This window comes from Salvelinus alpinus, chromosome 2 (assembly GCF_045679555.1).
Source record: "Salvelinus alpinus chromosome 2, SLU_Salpinus.1, whole genome shotgun sequence".
NCBI lineage: Eukaryota > Metazoa > Chordata > Actinopteri > Salmoniformes > Salmonidae > Salvelinus > Salvelinus alpinus.
In genome coordinates this window covers 88,138,466-88,156,469 of record NC_092087.1, presented here as the reverse complement: position 1 = coordinate 88,156,469, position 18,004 = coordinate 88,138,466, and the positions used below count along the sequence as shown (strand labels likewise).

Genomic DNA, 18,004 nt, shown 5'->3' with positions numbered 1-18,004 from the left:
TATATAGGGAATAGAATGCCACATCCACCCTGACCACAGCCCTATGGGCCCTAGTCAGAAGTGTTGCACTATATAGGGAATAGAATGCCACATCCACCCTGACCTGACCCTCTCCTGGACCTGAGATGTCACCCACCTCCTTCTTATTGCCGACAGTGTTCTAAAACCGGTGTCTCGTTTCCTCCCTCGCCAACCAATCAGAATCCGTATCTATGGCAGCGAGGGAAAAACTGGCTGCATCCTGACTCCCAAATGCCACCACATTCCCTGTATAGTAGACAACATTGGACCAGGACCCATAGAGCACCATGTAGGGAATAGGGTGCCATTCCCTGTATAGTAGACAACATTGGACCAGGACCCATAGAGCCCTATGTAGGGAATAGGGTGCCATTTGGTACACAGACACTCTTCACAAATGTCTATTTGTATCCGTGGGGGCACAGGGGTTGAAACCCTACCCCGTCTGTCCCCCGGTGAGTACGTGACGATGACGGGCGATGACATCTGTAGAACCGTACTTGTCAAGGCAACGGGGGGGGGGGCACGTCCACATACTATACTGTGACTTCCTCTGTGTCTCCAGATGCTGAGTTGAAATAACTGAACAGCTAGAGCTGGGCTGCATCCCAATACTCTATGGTAGGTAGCTTCCTCAACTCGCCTCCTTTCACTACCATATGCTAACTCAATATACAATTTAGGACAGAGCCTTTGGTAATTGACCATACACATTCTCCCTAATCAGTATCAAAACATACACATGAATAGTTCCATGTTAAAGTGAATGACGATGGATAGAAAGTAGGTATACTAGCACTAGAAGGTTAAATACCACGTTCCCTTTTAGAGAGACAGATCATAACATGGAAGCATCTTCCTCACTGAAGGATGAGTCTTCCTCACTTAACAGATAGACAGAATGTCTGCAGATGATCAGATTGTTACATCACGTTGCTGTGGTTACTGAGATGTTGAACACGTCTCCAGGTATGGTTAAGTTCAGGTAATCTATGCAGATGATCAGACTGTTACATCACGTTGCTGTGGTTACTGAGATGTTGAACACGTCTCCAGGTATGGTTAAATTCAGGTAATCTATGCAGATGATCAGATTGTTACATCACGTTGCTGTGGTTACTGAGATGTTGAACACGTCTCCAGGTATGGTTAAGTTCTGGTAATCTATGCAGATGATCAGATTGTTACATCACGTTGCTGTGGTTACTGAGATGTTGAACACGTCTCCAGGTATGGTTAAGTTCTGGTAATCTATGCAGATGATCAGATTGTTACATCACGTTGCTGTGGTTACTGAGATGTTGAACACGTCTCCAGGTATGGTTAAGTTCTGGTAATCTATGCAGATGCCAGATGAACCCACACGATGATGATTTCGGTGTGTTTTTAGATCCATGGTTTCCTCCAGAGACAGAGGTCATCTGACATGGAACAATACAAACAGAAACTTTGAGGAAGAAGCAGGTGAGCAGTGACAAAGCTTGCATTGACCTTGTACCTGACCCTGTGAGATAGAAACCCTTCCGGAGTTAAAAGGTCACACCATGTAAACAATGGGCCTGCTTTGACCTGGCGACCCACATTCTCACACAGTAGAGAGGTTTAGAAACTAATGATGGTGACCAGCGCCTGAAAATATATTTTTGGCATGTCAGCCAGTGTGACTCATGGATTGAAAAATTCACCAGTCACCCAGACCTTTTACCAGCATTTGTCTGGTGGCTAGTGTTCATTTGTCTGGTGGCTAGTGTCCATTTGTCTGGTTGCTAGTGATCATTTGTCTGGTGGCTAGTGTTCATTTGTCTGGTGGCTAGTGTTCATTTGTCTGGTGGCTAGTGTTCATTTGTCTGGTGGCTCGTGTCCATTTGTCTGGTGGCTAGTGTTCATTTGTCTGGTGGCTAGTGTTCATTTGTCTGGTGGCTAGTGTTCATTTGTCTGGTGGCTTGTGTTCATTTGTCTGGTGGCTAGTGTTCATTTGTCTGGTGGCTAGTGTTCATTTGTCTGGTGGCTAGTGTTCATTTGTCTGGTGGCTAGTGTTCATTTGTCTGGTGGCTAGTGTCCATTTGTCTGGTGGCTAGTGTTCATTTGTCTGGTGGCTAGTGTTCATTTGTCTGGTGGCTAGTGTTCATTTGTCTGGTGGCTAGTGTTCATTTGTCTGGTGGCTAGTGTTCATTTGTCTGGTGGCTAGTGTCCATTTGTCTGGTGGCTAGTGTTCATTTGTCTGGTGGCTAGTGTTCATTTGTCTGGTGGCTAGTGTTCATTTGTTGTCCTGATGGTGACCGCAACATACGAACAATAGAATATATAAAAAACAAAAACAACTCAAATTCTCAAAACAATTGTTGTTCAGTCAGTCCATAAAATAACACTGTGGGCCAAAAATAATGACAAGAAAATCTCAACAAACAAAATAAAAGGGTTTTCATGGTGTGACCTGGCTTCATTTAAAATACATTGTGACTGTCTGTATAGTACACTTGGTGTGAGTCCCAAGCGGCAGGCCGTTTCCTTTATAGTGCACTACCTTTGACCCCTATTGGGGAGGGGGAGAATAGGGTCCAATTTGGGACACTACCTTAGAAATGGCTTGCCTAGGTACCCAAACTCCTTGCTCCCGTGAAAACGCTAGGCCACAGCGTTTCTTTTCCGAAATGAGTCTGGATCGGAGTACCCCCCCCTTGACGATTTTCCCAAACACAAACACATAAATGTTCCGATTGGTCCCAGAAACCAATGGGTTGGGCCAGAGCCAAAACACACGTGAGTAAAGAGGCGTTTAAAAAAATGTGTCACTGGCTTTGATGCTCTGATTGGTTCGAGATGTACAAAAGTCATCAGCGATTGGATCAACACCCCTCATTATGACGTCACCACAAACAACTTCAACGTGTGCAGTGAACAGAGCAGTGGGAAGAATTCAGTTTGAGTCACCAGGCAAAAAAAGCCATCACTGAAGCCATCTGTTGCCTGCTTCGGCTGCAGGGGCAACATTAAAAAGAAACGCTCAGAAAGAAATGAATTGCAAAGAACAGATTCTATGCATTCCTCTGTCATGCAGAATAAGGAATCATGTCAGCTCTATGCATTGCATTTCTATCTGAAATATTCACTGATGTTTTGGCCCATTGGGTCGTTATCACCACAGAGACACATATCCTCAGACAGACTGAAGACAAGGTGGACTGGCTGCATGTTGTACATGCATCTGTTCACGTGTGTGTACACAGACACCCTGTCAGACCAAGGCTATGGGTCTGTACAAGCTGCGTTTCCAAATTTTGTGTGTGAGTGAGTGAGTGAGAGTGTATATGTGTGTGTCCATCCATCCACTGTTCTTCTTGACAGGTCCTGGGGGGTTTCTCCTGAGGCTGAGTCCTGGCGTTATAGGTGTGTGTGTGTGTGTCCATCTCAGTTGTTCTTCTTGACAGGTCCTGGGGGGTTAGTCCTGGAGGCTGAGTCCTGGCGTTATAGGTGTGTGTGTGTGTGTCCATCTCAGTTGTTCTTCTTGACAGGTCCTGGGGGGTTAGTCCTGGAGGCTGAGTCCTGGCGTTATGGTGTTGTGTGTGTGTGTGTCCATCTCAGTTGTTCTTCTTGACAGGTCCTGGGGGGTTTCTCCTGAGGCTGAGTCCTGGCTTGCCGTTGACCCCTGACCCCTGGCTGACCCCAGGCTGCTGCATGACCTTGTCCAGGGTGGTCTTCTTAATGGCTGCCGGGGAGATGCGCTCCTGGTCCGCTAGGAACTGCAGCTCCCTGAGGAGGAGGGGAAGAGGTAAGTCAGCATGTCTATGTGTGTGTGTGTGTGTGTGTCTGGTTTCAGGTGTGTCTCCCCCCCCTCACCGTGTCCTGATACAAGAAGCCTCCACGGCGTTGATGAGCAGACTGCGGAATCCGCCACTCTCCATCACGTGCAGGGCGTGGATGGTGGCTCCCCCAGGGGAACACACGTTGTCCTTCAGCTGGCCAGGGTGCAGCTCAGAGTCCAACAACATCTTAGCTGCTCCCTGGGGGTGAAGGAGGAGAGAGAGACAGAGGGAGGGAGTCACCATCAGTCAACCACAAAACCAGCAAGGGCATCATATTGACTCCTTTTAGATTTTAGAATTAAAACGGGAGCTGTGGTCTGTGGTGTAACGATGGGTTACTGTTTGGGCTCTGGTCTGTCTGGTGTAACGATGGGTTACTGTTTGGGCTCTGGTCTGTCTGGTGTAACGATGGGTTACTGTTTGGGCTCTGGTCTGTCTGGTGTAACGATGGGTTACTGTTTGGGCTCTGGTCTGTCTGGTGTAACGATGGGTTACTGTTTGGGCTCTGGTCTGTGGTGTAACGATGGGTTACTGTTTGGGCTCTGGTCTGTCTGGTGTAACGATGGGTTACTGTTTGGGCTCTGGTCTGTGGTGTAACGATGGGTTACTGTTTGGGCTCTGGTCTGTCTGGTGTAACGATGGGTTACTGTTTGGGCTCTGGTCTGTCTGGTGTAACGATGGGTTACTGTTTGGGCTCTGGTCTGTCTGGTGTAACGATGGGTTACTGTTTGGGCTCTGGTCTGTCTGGTGTAACGATGGGTTACTGTTTGGGCTCTGGTCTGTCTGGTGTAACGATGGGTTACTGTTTGGGCTCTGGTCTGTCTGGTGTAACGATGGGTTACTGTTTGGGCTCTGGTCTGTCTGGTGTAACGATGGGTTACTGTTTGGGCTCTGGTCTGTGGTGTAACGATGGGTTACTGTTTGGGCTCTGGTCTGTGGTGTAACGATGGGTTACTGTTTGGGCTCTGGTCTGTGGTGTAACGATGGGTTACTGTTTGGGCTCTGGTCTGTCTGGTGTAACAATGGGTTGCTGTTAGTACAGTACTGACCAGTTAGACCTGAGCTGTAATGATATGTTACAGTGTGATACTATGATGTTACTGACCAGTTAGACCTGAGCTATAATGATATGTTACAGTGTAATGATATGTTACAGTGTGATACTATGATGTTACTGACCAGTTAGACCTGAGCTATAATGATATGTTACAGTGTAATGATATGTTACAGTGTGATGCTATGATGTTACTGACCAGTTAGACCTGAGCTGTAATGATATGTTACAGTGTAATGATATGTTACAGTGTAATGATATGTTACAGTGTGATACTATGATGTTACTGACCAGTTAGACCTGAGCTGTAATGATATGTTACAGTGTGATACTATGATGTTACTGACCAGTTAGACCTGCGCTATAATGATATGTTACAGTGTAATGATAAGTTACAGTGTGATACTATGATGTTACTGACCAGTTAGACCTGAGCTATAATGATATGTTACAGTGTAATGATAAGTTACAGTGTGATACTATGATGTTACTGACCAGTTAGACCTGAGCTGTAATGATATGTTACAGTGTAATGATAAGTTACAGTGTGATACTATGATGTTACTGACCAGTTAGACCTGAGCTATAATGATATGTTACAGTGTAATGATAAGTTACAGTGTGATACTATGATGCTACTGACCAGTTAGACCTGAGCTGTAATGATATGTTACAGTGTAATGATAAGTTACAGTGTGATAGTATGATGTTACTGACCAGTTAGACCTGAGCTGTAATGATATGTTACAGTGTGATACTATGATGTTACTGACCAGATAGGCCTGAGCTGTAATGATATGTTACAGTGTAATGATATGTTACAGTGTGATACGATTATGTTACTGACCAGTTAGGCCTGAGCTGTAATGATATGTTACAGTGTAATGATATGTTACAGTGTGATACTATGGTGTTACTGACCAGTAGTGCCTGAGCTCCCAGTCTGACCGCTAGTCTCCTGGGTAGACCCATCTTCACCCCTCCATCGGCTAGGGCATCCAGAGCTGTGAACGCCTGTCATCACACACACACAACCACTTCTTTATTTAGGCCAGAAGTCACTCTTATTTAGGCCAGAAGTCACCCCCTCTACCCCTCTATGATAGGTCAACAGTGAGTCACGTAGGCGGGGTCAGGCCCCTGTACCTCCCCTTGATAGGTCAGTGACTCACGTAGGCGGGGCCGCTGCCGCTGAGGCCGGTGACGGCATCGATAAGGTCCTCCTCCACCTCTGTACAGAACCCAACACTGGCCATCAGCTGTTCCAACAACTTACCATCCTCCACCTGCCAGACAGGTGGGGAAGTGGAAGAAGAGATGGGTAGGGGGAGAGAGATGAGAGAGAGAGATGGGGGAAAGAGAGAGAGAGAGAGAGATGGGGAGAGAGAGAGAGAGAGATGGGGAGAGAAAGAGAAATGGGGAGAGAAAGAGAAATGGGGAGAGAGAGAGAAAATGGGGAGAGAAAGAGAGATGGGGAGAGAAAGAGAGATGGGGAGAGAAAGAGAACGATATTAAGGAAAAAGAGATGGAGATTTTACCCTTATTTACTGCACACCGTAGAAAACCTTTTGGGAACGGAAACGGGTTCACCCGGTTATCTTCTGTTTGGTGTCTAGTGAATGTGTGTGTACCTCAGCTGGTGCCTAGTGAATGTGTGTGTGTACCTCAGCATGTGTTCCTGTAGCGTAGACTGTAGCTCCCTCTCTCACCACGACGGGGGTGTTGGTCATACACCTCATCACCTTGGGGAACGGACGGTACTGAAGCAGCTTCTGGGATGGGGGGGGAGCGAGAGATGGGTTAGTGAAGGGGAGAGAGAGGTAAAGAGAGATAGAAACACTTGTAAGATTTGTCAAGATCAATTATTTGACAAGAGAATGTGTGTGAGTGGATGGATGGGGGGGGGGGGGGGGGGTCAGACTGAGGATGATGTTGGTTAGAGGAGGTACCGGAGGGAGCCTTCTACTACACGGAGGAGGTACCGGAGGGAGCCTTCTACTACACGGAGGAGGTACCGGAGGGAGCCTTCTACTACACGGAGGAGGTACCGGAGGGAGCCTTCTACTACACGGAGGAGGTACCGGAGGGAGCCTTCTACTACACGGAGGAGGTACCGGAGGGAGCCTTCTACTACACGGAGGAGGTACCGGAGGGAGCCTTCTACTACACGGAGGAGGTACCGGAGGGTGCCTTCTACTAAACGGAGGAGGTACCGGAGGGAGCCTTCTACTACACGGAGGAGGTACCGGAGGGAGCCTTCTACTACACGGAGGAGGTACCGGAGGGTGCCTTCTACTAAACGGAGGAGGTACCGGAGGGTGCCTTCTACTACACGGAGGAGGTACCGGAGGGAGCCTTCTACTACACGGAGGAGGTACCGGAGGGTGCCTTCTACTACACGGAGGAGGTACCGGAGGGAGCCTTCTACTACACGGAGGAGGTACCGGAGGGAGCCTTCTACTACACGGAGGAGGTACCGGAGGGAGCCTTCTACTACACGGAGGAGGTACAGGAGGGAGCCTTCTACTACACGGAGGAGGTACCGGAGGGAGCCTTCTACTAAACGGAGGAGGTACCGGAGGGAGCCTTCTACTAAACGGAGGAGGTACCGGAGGGAGCCTTCTACTACACGGAGGAGGTACCGGAGGGTGCCTTCTACTAAACGGAGGAGGTACCGGAGGGAGCCTTCTACTACACGGAGGAGGTACCGGAGGGAGCCTTCTACTACACGGAGGAGGTACCGGAGGGTGCCTTCTACTAAACGGAGGAGGTACCGGAGGGAGCCTTCTACTACACGGAGGAGGTACCGGAGGGTGCCTTCTACTAAACGGAGGAGGTACCGGAGGGTGCCTTCTACTAAACGGAGGAGGTACCGGAGGGAGCCTTCTACTAAACGGAGGAGGTACCGGAGGGAGCCTTCTACTACACGGAGGAGGTACCGGAGGGAGCCTTCTACTACACGGAGGAGGTACCGGAGGGTGCCTTCTACTACACGGAGGAGGTACCGGAGGGTGCCTTCTACTACACGGAGGAGGTACCGGAGGGAGCCTTCTACTACACGGAGGAGGTACCGGAGGGTGCCTTCTACTACACAGAGGAGGTACCGGGGGGAGCCTTCTACTACACGGAGGAGGTACCGGAGGGTGCCTTCTACTAAACGGAGGAGGTACCGGAGGGAGCCTTCTACTACACGGAGGAGGTACCGGAGGGTGCCTTCTACTACACGGAGGAGGTACCGGAGGGTGCCTTCTACTACACGGAGGAGGTACCGGAGGGAGGTGCCTTCTACTACACGGAGGATGTACCGGAGGGAGGTGCCTTCTACTACACGGAGGATGTACCGGAGGGAGCCTTCTACTACACGGAGGAGGTACCGGAGGGAGCCTTCTACTACACGGAGGAGGTACCGGAGGGAGCCTTCTACTACACGGAGGAGGTACCGGAGGGAGCCTTCTACTACACGGAGGAGGTACCGGAGGGAGCCTTCTACTACACGGAGGAGGTACCGGGGGGTGCCTTCTACTACACGGAGGAGGTACATGAAGGAGACTTCTACTAAACGGAGGAGGTACAGGAAGGAGACTTCTACAAAACGGAGGAGGTACAGGAAGGAGACTTCTACTAAATGGAGGAGGTACAGGAAGGAGACTTCTACTAAACGGAGGAGGTACAGGAAGGAGACTTCTAAACGGAGGAGGTACAGGAAGGAGACTTCTACTAAACGGAGGAGGTACAGGAAGGAGACTTCTACTAAACGGAGGAGGTACAGGAAGGAGACTTCTACTAAACGGAGGAGGTACAGGAAGGAGACTTCTAAACGGAGGAGGTACAGGAAGGAGACTTCTACTAAACGGAGGAGGTACAGGAAGGAGACTTCTACTAAACGGAGGAGGTACAGGAAGGAGACTTCTACTAAACGGAGGAGGTACATGAAGGAGACTTCTACTAAACGGAGGAGGTACAGGAAGGAGACTTCTAAACGGAGGAGGTACAGGAAGGAGACTTCTACTAAACGGAGGAGGTACAGGAAGGAGACTTCTACTAAACGGAGGAGGTACAGGAAGGAGACTTCTAAACGGAGGAGGTACCGGAGGGAGCCTTCTACTAAACGGAGGAGGTACAGGAAGGAGACTTCTACTAAACGGAGGAGGTACAGGAAGGAGACTTCTACTAAACGGAGGAGGTACAGGAAGGAGACTTCTAAACGGAGGAGGTACAGGAAGGAGACTTCTACTAAACGGAGGAGGTACAGGAAGGAGACTTCTACTAAACGGAGGAGGTACATGAAGGAGACTTCTACTAAACGGAGGAGGTACAGGAAGGAGACTTCTACTAAACGGAGGAGGTACAGGAAGGAGCCTTCTACTAAACGGAGGAGGTACAGGAAGGAGACTTCTACTAAACGGAGGAGGTACAGGAAGGAGACTTCTACTAAACGGAGGAGGTACAGGAAGGAGCCTTCTACTAAACGGAGGAGGTACAGGAAGGAGACTTGTACTAAACGGAGGAGGTACAGGAAGGAGACTTCTACTAAACGGAAGAGGTACAGGAAGGAGACTTCTACTAAACGGAGGAGGTACAGGAAGGAGACTTCTACTAAACGGAGGAGGTACAGGAAGGAGACTTCTACTAAACGGAGGAGGTACAGGAAGGAGACTTCTTCTAAACGGAGGAGGTACAGGAAGGAGACTTCTACTAAACGGAGGAGGTACAGGAAGGAGACTTCTACTAAACGGAGGAGGTACAGGAAGGAGACTTCTACTAAACGGAGGAGGTACAGGAAGGAGACTTCTACTAAACGGAGGAGGTACAGGAAGGAGCCTTCTACTAAACGGAGGAGGTACAGGAAGGAGACTTCTACTAAACGGAGGAGGTACAGGAAGGAGACTTCTTCTAAACGGAGGAGGTACAGGAAGGAGACTTCTACTAAACGGAGGAGGTACAGGAAGGAGACTTCTACTAAACGGAGGAGGTACAGGAAGGAGACTTCTACTAAACGGAGGAGGTACAGGAAGGAGACTTCTACTAAACGGAGGAGGTACAGGAAGGAGACTTCTTCTAAACGGAGGAGGTACAGGAAGGAGACTTCTACTAAACGGAGGAGGTACAGGAAGGAGACTTCTAAACGGAGGAGGTACAGGAAGGAGACTTCTAAACGGAGGAGGTACATGAAGGAGACTTCTACTAAACGGAGGAGGTACAGGAAGGAGACTTCTAAACGGAGGAGGTACAGGAAGGAGACTTCTTCTAAACGGAGGAGGTACAGGAAGGAGACTTCTTCTAAACGGAGGAGGTACAGGAAGGAGACTTCTACTAAACGGAGGAGGTACAGGAAGGAGCCTTCTACTAAACGGAGGAGGTACAGGAAGGAGACTTCTACTAAACGGAGGAGGTACAGGAAGGAGACTTCTACTAAACGGAGGAGGTACATGAAGGAGACTTCTACTAAACGGAGGAGGTACAGGAAGGAGCCTTCTACTAAACGGAGGAGGTACAGGAAGGAGACTTCTAAACGGAGGAGGTACAGGAAGGAGACTTCTAAACGGAGGAGGTACAGGAAGGAGACTTCTACTAAACGGAGGAGGTACAGGAAGGAGCCTTCTACTAAACGGAGGAGGTACAGGAAGGAGACTTCTAAACGGAGGAGGTACAGGAAGGAGACTTCTAAACGGAGGAGGTACATGAAGGAGACTTCTAAACGGAGGAGGTACAGGAAGGAGACTTCTAAACGGAGGAGGTACATGAAGGAGACTTCTACTAAACGGAGGAGGTACAGGAAGGAGACTTCTAAACGGAGGAGGTACAGGAAGGAGACTTCTACTAAACGGAGGAGGTACAGGAAGGAGACTTCTAAATGGAGGAAACGGGGATCTGTTATGTAAATAACAACAAAAGGTGACGAGGACAGTGTTATGAAAGGAGATTATAGGAGGAATTCTTGGGTCCTGGCAGCAATGGTGTTTAAAAGAGACACCTGGTCCATTGACCGTTCTTTAGGTTCTTCAATATTGGGCCAGTTACCGAATGGTTGCTAGTTCAAATCCCAGAGCCAATGATAATAATAATTACAACAACTCGGCCCATGTGCCCTTGAGCAAGGCACTTCATCCTAATTTTCTCCAGGGGCGCAGTACTACTATGGCTGACCCTGTAAAACAAAACATTTCACTGTACCTATGTGACCATAAAACATTTTCTCTGACAGAACTAAATAGGCACGACCTAACAAGACTCTTTTTCAATTGATCCATGGACTCTACCAGACCGGTCCAGGACAGGTTCTGACCTTCTCTGTGTGTCCATGCAAGTGTGTGTTTTCTGACCTTCTCTATAGAGCTGATGGTGACTCCTGCAGCACAGGACACTATAAGGTGTCTGTCCTCTATGTCTGGTCCAATCTCATCCAGCACAAAGGGGATGATGTGGGGTTTGACCGCCAAGAACAGGACATCACTCTTGTTCACCACCTCCTTGTTACTGGTGGTGAGGATAGCACCCATTTTCTAGAGGAGGAGGGAGAGACAGAAAGATGGGAAGACAGAGGAAGAGACAGAAAGACGGGAAGACAGAGGAAGAGACAGAAAGATGGGAAGACAGAGGAAGAGACAGAAAGATGGGAAGACAGAGGAAGAGACAGAAAGATGGGAAGACAGAGGAAGAGACAGGTTAAGAGTGAAGATGCAAGGCCTCCTAGGATGTGTACACACACACACACACAATGCAGAGCCCTCATACAAACGTTGAAGCATTACCTACCTATACACTCAGACACAGACAGACACCCCCCAGGCCACGCAAACACCCCCCCTAGGCCACGTAAACACACCCACCCCCCCCCCCCAGGCCACGTAAACACACCTACCCCCCCAGGCCACGCAAACACAGCCCCCCCCAGGCCACGTAAACACACCCACCCCCTCAGGCCACGTAAACACACCCACCCCCCCCCAGGCCACGTAAACACACCTACCCCCCCAGGCCACGCAAACACAGCCCCCCCCAGGCCACGTAAACACACCCACCCCCCCCCAGGCCACGTAAACACACCTACCCCCCCAGGCCACGCAAACACAGCCCCCCCCAGGCCACGTAAACACACCCACCCCCCCAGGCCACGTAAACACACCCACCCCCCCCCCCCAGGCCACGTAAACACACCTACCCCCCCAGGCCACGCAAACACAGCCCCCCCCAGGCCACGTAAACACACCCCCCCCCCCCCAGGCCACGTAAACACACCTACCCCCCCAGGCCACGCAAACACAGCCCCCCCCAGGCCACGTAAACACACCCACCCCCCCAGGCCACGTAAACACACCCACCCCCCCAGGCCACGTAAACACACCTACCCCCCCAGGCCACGCAAACACAGCCCCCCCCAGGCCACGCAAACACAGCCCCCCCAGGCCACGTAAACACACCCACCCCCCCAGGCCACGTAAACACACCCACCCCCCCAGGCCACGCAAACACAGCCCCCCCCAGGCCACGTAAACACACCCACCCCCCCAGGCCACGTAAACACACCCACCCCCCCAGGCCACGTAAACACACCCACCCCCCCAGGCCACGTAAACACACCCACCCCCCCAGGCCACGTAAACACACCCACCCCCCCCCAGGCCACGTAAACACACCCACCCCCCCCAGGCCACGTAAACACACCCACCCCCCCCCAGGCCACGTAAACACACCCACCCCCCCAGGCCACGTAAACACACCCACCCTCAGGTCACGCAAACAATTTTTTTAAATAATCGGTATCTGCTTTTTTGGTCGTCCAATAATCGGTATCGGCGTTGAAAAATCATAATCGGTCAACCTCTAATCCACACCTTCCAGGCCACGTAAACACATCCACACCTTCCAGGCACGGCAATTTAAACAACGCACACACACAACACACACAACACAAACTTCCGCGCATCCTCAGACAGACAAAACAGGTCAGCCTGCTCAGGCCTGTCCCTCTCTCGCACACAAACACACACAGAACAAACACACATCCCTGCCTCTTACCCTCAGGCCAGCAACAGTAGGCAGATCAGTATCTGGAGAACTGGCTATGATTCTCTGAGTAGCTATTACACCTGGGGGAGAGAGAGGAAGAGAGAGAGAGAGGGGATGGGGACAGAAAGGGTTAAAGAGAGAGAGAGGATGGGGGACAGAAAGGGTTAAAGACAGAGAGAGAGAGAGAGGATGGGGGACAGAAAGGGTTAAAGACAGAGAGAGAGAGAGAGGATGGGGGACAGAAAGGGTTAAAAAGAGAGAGAGAGGATGGGGGACAGAAAGGGTTAAAGAGAGAGAGAGAGGATGGGGGACAGAAAGGGTTAAAGAGAGAGAGAGAGGATGGGGGACAGAAAGGGTTAAAGAGAGAGAGAGAGGATGGGGGACAGAAAGGGTTAAAGATAGAGAGAGGATGGGGGACAGAAAGGGTTAAAGAGAGAGAGAGGATGGGGGACAGAAAGGGTTAAAGAGAGAGAGAGAGGATGGGGGACAGAAAGGGTTAAAGAGAGAGAGAGAGGATGGGGACAGAAAGGGTTAAAGAGAGAGAGAGAGAGGATGGGGACAGAAAGGGTTAAAGAGAGAGAGAGAGAGGATGGGGACAGAAAGGGTTAAAGAGAGAGAGAGAGAGGATGGGGACAGAAAGGGTTAAAGAGAGAGAGAGAGAGGATGGGGACAGAAAGGGTTAAAGAGAGAGAGAGAGAGGATGGGGACAGAAAGGGTTAAAGAGAGAGAGAGAGAGGATGGGGACAGAAAGGGTTAAAGAGAGAGAGAGAGAGGATGGGGACAGAAAGGGTTAAAGAGAGAGAGAGAGAGGATGGGGACAGAAAGGGTTAAAGAGAGAGAGAGAGAGGATGGGGACAGAAAGGGTTAAAGAGAGAGAGAGAGGATGGGGACAGAAAGGGTTAAAGACAGAGAGAGAGGATGGGGACAGAAAGGGTTAAAGAGAGAGAGAGAGGATGGGGGACAGAAAGGGTTAAAGAGAGAGAGAGAGGATGGGGACAGAAAGGGTTAAAGAGAGAGAGAGAGAGGATGGGGACAGAAAGGGTTAAAGAGAGAGAGAGAGAGGATGGGGACAGAAAGGGTTAAAGAGAGAGAGAGAGGATGGGGACAGAAAGGGTTAAAGACAGAGAGAGAGGATGGGGACAGAAAGGGTTAAAGAGAGAGAGAGAGGATGGGGGACAGAAAGGGTTAAAGAGAGAGAGAGAGGATGGGGGACAGAAAGGGTTTAAGAGAGAGAGAGAGGATGGGGGACAGAAAGGGTTAAAGAGAGAGAGAGAGGATGGGGGACAGAAAGGGTTAAAGAGAGAGAGAGAGAGGATGGGGGACAGAAAGGGTTAAAGAGAGAGAGAGAGGATGGGGGACAGAAAGGGTTAAAGAGAGAGAGAGAGAATGGGGGACAGAAAGGGTTAAAGAGAGAGAGAGGATGGGGGACAGAAAGGGTTAAAGAGAGAGATGAGGTCAATGCACAACACAGATTTGAGTCACTGGAACTGCAACTGATAACAGCTACCGTTTGTTGACATTTCAGGGCCCAGTCTTGTGTACACGAGCAGCCAGAGTGACCTGCCCTGGCCAGACAGATAAAAACAAATGGGTCACGGTCCCCTCGGTCATCATAACCGGTTGGCGGTTTCTTACCCGCAGATGTGAACCCTTTCACCAGCGCGTGAGCCAGCTGGCCCGCTCCGATGAATCCTACACTCATCTTTCCGGTGAAGTGGCTTGTCCTGCAAAGCCCAGATCTTACAGTTAGCACAAAAACAATAACTTTAGCTAAACAGTTACACGCCCAAAAAGCTTACTGCTCTCAAATTTTGTGCACAAATTTCTTTCCTTCCCTGTTAGTGAGCATTTATCCTTTGCCAAGATAATCCATCCACCTGACAGGTGTGACATATCAAGAAGCTGATTAAATCGCAGGATAATTACACAGGTGCACCTTGTGCTGGGGACAACAAAAGGCCACTCTAAAAATGCGCAGTTTTGTCACACAACACAATGCCACAGATCTTAAGTTGAGGGAGCGTGCAATATGCATGCTGAATAAAAGAATGTCCACCAGAGCTGTTGCCAGATAATTGAATGTTTATTTCTCTACCATAAGCCGCCTCCGTCATTTTAGAGAATTTGGCAGTATGTCCAACCAGCCTCACAACCGCAGACTACGTGTATGGAGTCATGTGTGCGAGCGGTTTGCTGATGTCAACGTTGTAAACAGAGTGCCCCATGGTGGCGGTGTGGTTATAGTATGGGCCCGGACTAAACTATGGACAACAAACACAATTGCATTTTATCGATGGCAATTTGAATGCACCGAAATAACGTGACGAGATCCTGAGGCCCATTTATTTTAAGGTATCTGTGACCAACAGATGCATATCTGCATTCCCAGTCATCTGAAATCCATAGATTCGGGCCCAATTAATTTATTTCAATTGACTGATTTCCTCATATGAACTGTAAAATTGTTGTATGTTGCGTTTATATTTTTGTTCAGTATACTTCCGTTGGGAATATTTAGCATAACATTTAGTTAGGTAGGTTAACAGTAGGCAGCTTGCATGATCTCGTGTGAGGTTCAAGACGTCAGTCAGTACATTGTAATGCATAACTAGCCAGCTATAACCAGATCATTTTACACTTACTGTAGCTGTTTAACAATTTGTATTCGTTCTTGCAGCAGCAAATATAGCTAGCAGGACTTGTAACATTAGCAATGGCTATTTACAGTAACTTAGTGGTGCAGTAACGTTACTATTTTGGTTTTTGATGCTTTCCCACTAGCTAGCTTGTCTGACTGAGCAATAAATTAATTAATGAACAACAGAACATACATTGCTTAAATTGTTCTTTGCAAAATAGATACTCTTACCTTCTGTACGATTTTCAACCCCTTTGGCCGCTGGACAGAAACACCGGTGCAGTTACCGTTATTTCACCGGTTTTAGAATGAAACAAAACACCACTTCGTTGTCAACGTGGCTTCCAATCTCTATGTGTTCCGGGTAGCCGTCATGACGCGCATGAGAATGGACCAATGAATGGAGAGTCCCTACCAATCCGCGTAAAGATTAGGCTCGTTGATTCACTTATGGGCGGGGTTTGTGGTCTCCCGTGCCCAGTTGCATCATTTTCCAGAGTAATAAGTAAGTGGAGCCAAAATAAAGGTCAAGTCCAATGCCACATGCACATTGTAGAAGCAGGTTATGTTTATTTTGTGCCAATATGTCAACCGTTTGACTTCCAATGCCACCATATATAACCTATAGAAAGTGTGGGACTGAATGAAATCAGTTGAAAGAGCTGTTGAGAAGAAGAGGGTTATGAGTGCACTGTGAATGTGTTATAAATGAATAAAGTAGGTTATAGTTAAGTCGTTCAATGAGTTGGGGCACACCTCTCTTCTTCTTTTCTTCTTAATCCGCATTGATCTCAAAACATGGATAGTCGGTGAAAACAATATGGCGGATGGGGAAAGAAAGCTGAGTTAGACTACTGAGACACAGTCACAGACGGACGCTACATCTGTAGGACCAGACGGAGCGACACTAAAAGGAACTAGCACATTCCGTGCATAACAGACTCCCCAACCCAACCCTGTCACCTGAGCTTCCCCCCCAGCAACCTCCCCCCTCTCCCCCTCAACCCAGGTCAACAGCTTGATGATCCCCGAGAACATTGCCCCCCCCCCCTTCCCCGTCTTTTCCATACTGCATACATTCAGACCATGTGTGGGTCTAGACTAGCCTGGTTTCCATTCTCTATTCAGCTATTACATTCCACTCCTTGTACCACTGGAGTGGCAATGAGATTAATGTTAGCTACAAAGACTGGTACCCAGACTAGAGCTACACTCCTGACGGAGCGGATTATCCAGGAATCTAAGAGATGCAGAATTCCCTGCCTGCCAGACATTCTCGGAATGCTGGACAGTCCAAAGTTCCATGAAGGGGACTTAGTTCACCGGAATCATAGGACAGGAAAGTCTCAAAAAGCCTCAAAAAGACAAATATTACCAATCAAATGAACATAATATATTTCCTTTTTTTCCTGTCTGATCTGCTCTGCTCCCAAGATAACTCATCTGGCAGTAATATGAGAACAGACAGACATATCTGTCTATCGTCAGAGTCAGCTTCGTTTAATTTCAACTCTTTTGAATTTGATAAAAAAATCGGTGACAATATATATTTAATAACGACTAAAACTTCTGTCTGAGGGGCCTCACTAGGAGCTTCACTAGGAGCTTCAGTAGGGGCCTCAATAGGGACCTCACTAGGAGCCTCACTAGGGACCTCACTAGGGGCCTTACTATGAGATTCACTAGGGACCTCACCAGGGCTTCACTAGGGACCTTAATAGGAGCTTCACTGGGGACCTCACTAGGGGCATTACTAGGGACCTCACTAGGAGCTTCACTAGGGACCTTACTAGGAGCCTCACTAGGGGCCTTACTAGGAGATTCACTAGGGACCTCACCAGGGCTTCACTAGGGACCTTAATAGGAGCTTCACTGGGGACCTGACTAGGGGCATTACTAGGGACCTCACTAGGAGCTTCACTAGGGACCTTACTAGGAGATTCACTAGGGACCTCACTAGGGTTTCACTAGGGGCCTCACTAGGAGCTTCACTAGGGCTTCACTAGGAGCTTCACTAGGGCTTCCCTAGGGCTTCACTAGGGGCCTCACTAGGGCTTCACTAGGAGCCTCACTAGGAGCTTCAGTAGGGCTTCACTAGGAGCTTCACTAGGGCTTCACTAGGAGCTTCACTAGGGCTTCCCTAGGGCTTCACTAGGGGCCTCACTAGTGGACTCACTAGGGCTTCACTAGGGGCCTCACTTGGGACCTCACTAGGGGCCTCACTAGGAGCTTCACTAGGGCTTCACTAGGGACCTCACTAGGAGCTTCACTAGGGCTTCACTGGGGCTTCACTGGGAGCTTCACTAGGGCTTCACTGGGGCTTCACTAGGGCTTCACTAGGGGCCTCACTAGGGCTTCACTAGGAGCCTCACTAGGAGCTTCAGTAGGGCTTCACTAGGATTTTCACTAGGGTTTCACTAGGAGCTTCACTAGGGCTTCCCTAGGGCTTCACTAGGGGCCTCACTAGTGGACTCACTA

At 49.3% G+C, this 18,004-nt stretch overlaps 1 protein-coding gene across 1 annotated transcript; it reads right to left on the bottom strand.

Moving 5' to 3' along the window:
- Positions 1-3,460: 3,460 nt before the first annotated feature.
- On the bottom strand, positions 3,461-15,889 carry pycr1b (pyrroline-5-carboxylate reductase 1b). Its single transcript, XM_071389727.1, has 9 exons — positions 15,758-15,889; positions 14,524-14,612; positions 12,898-12,968; positions 11,202-11,381; positions 6,543-6,650; positions 6,051-6,164; positions 5,800-5,892; positions 3,859-4,022; positions 3,461-3,771 (listed from the first exon to the last, which is right to left on the bottom strand). The coding sequence occupies exons 2-9, from the start codon at positions 14,588-14,590 to the stop codon at positions 3,600-3,602; spliced, it is 969 nt and encodes a 322-aa protein (XP_071245828.1). The 5' UTR covers positions 14,591-14,612; positions 15,758-15,889; the 3' UTR covers positions 3,461-3,599.
- Positions 15,890-18,004: the final 2,115 nt, after the last annotated feature.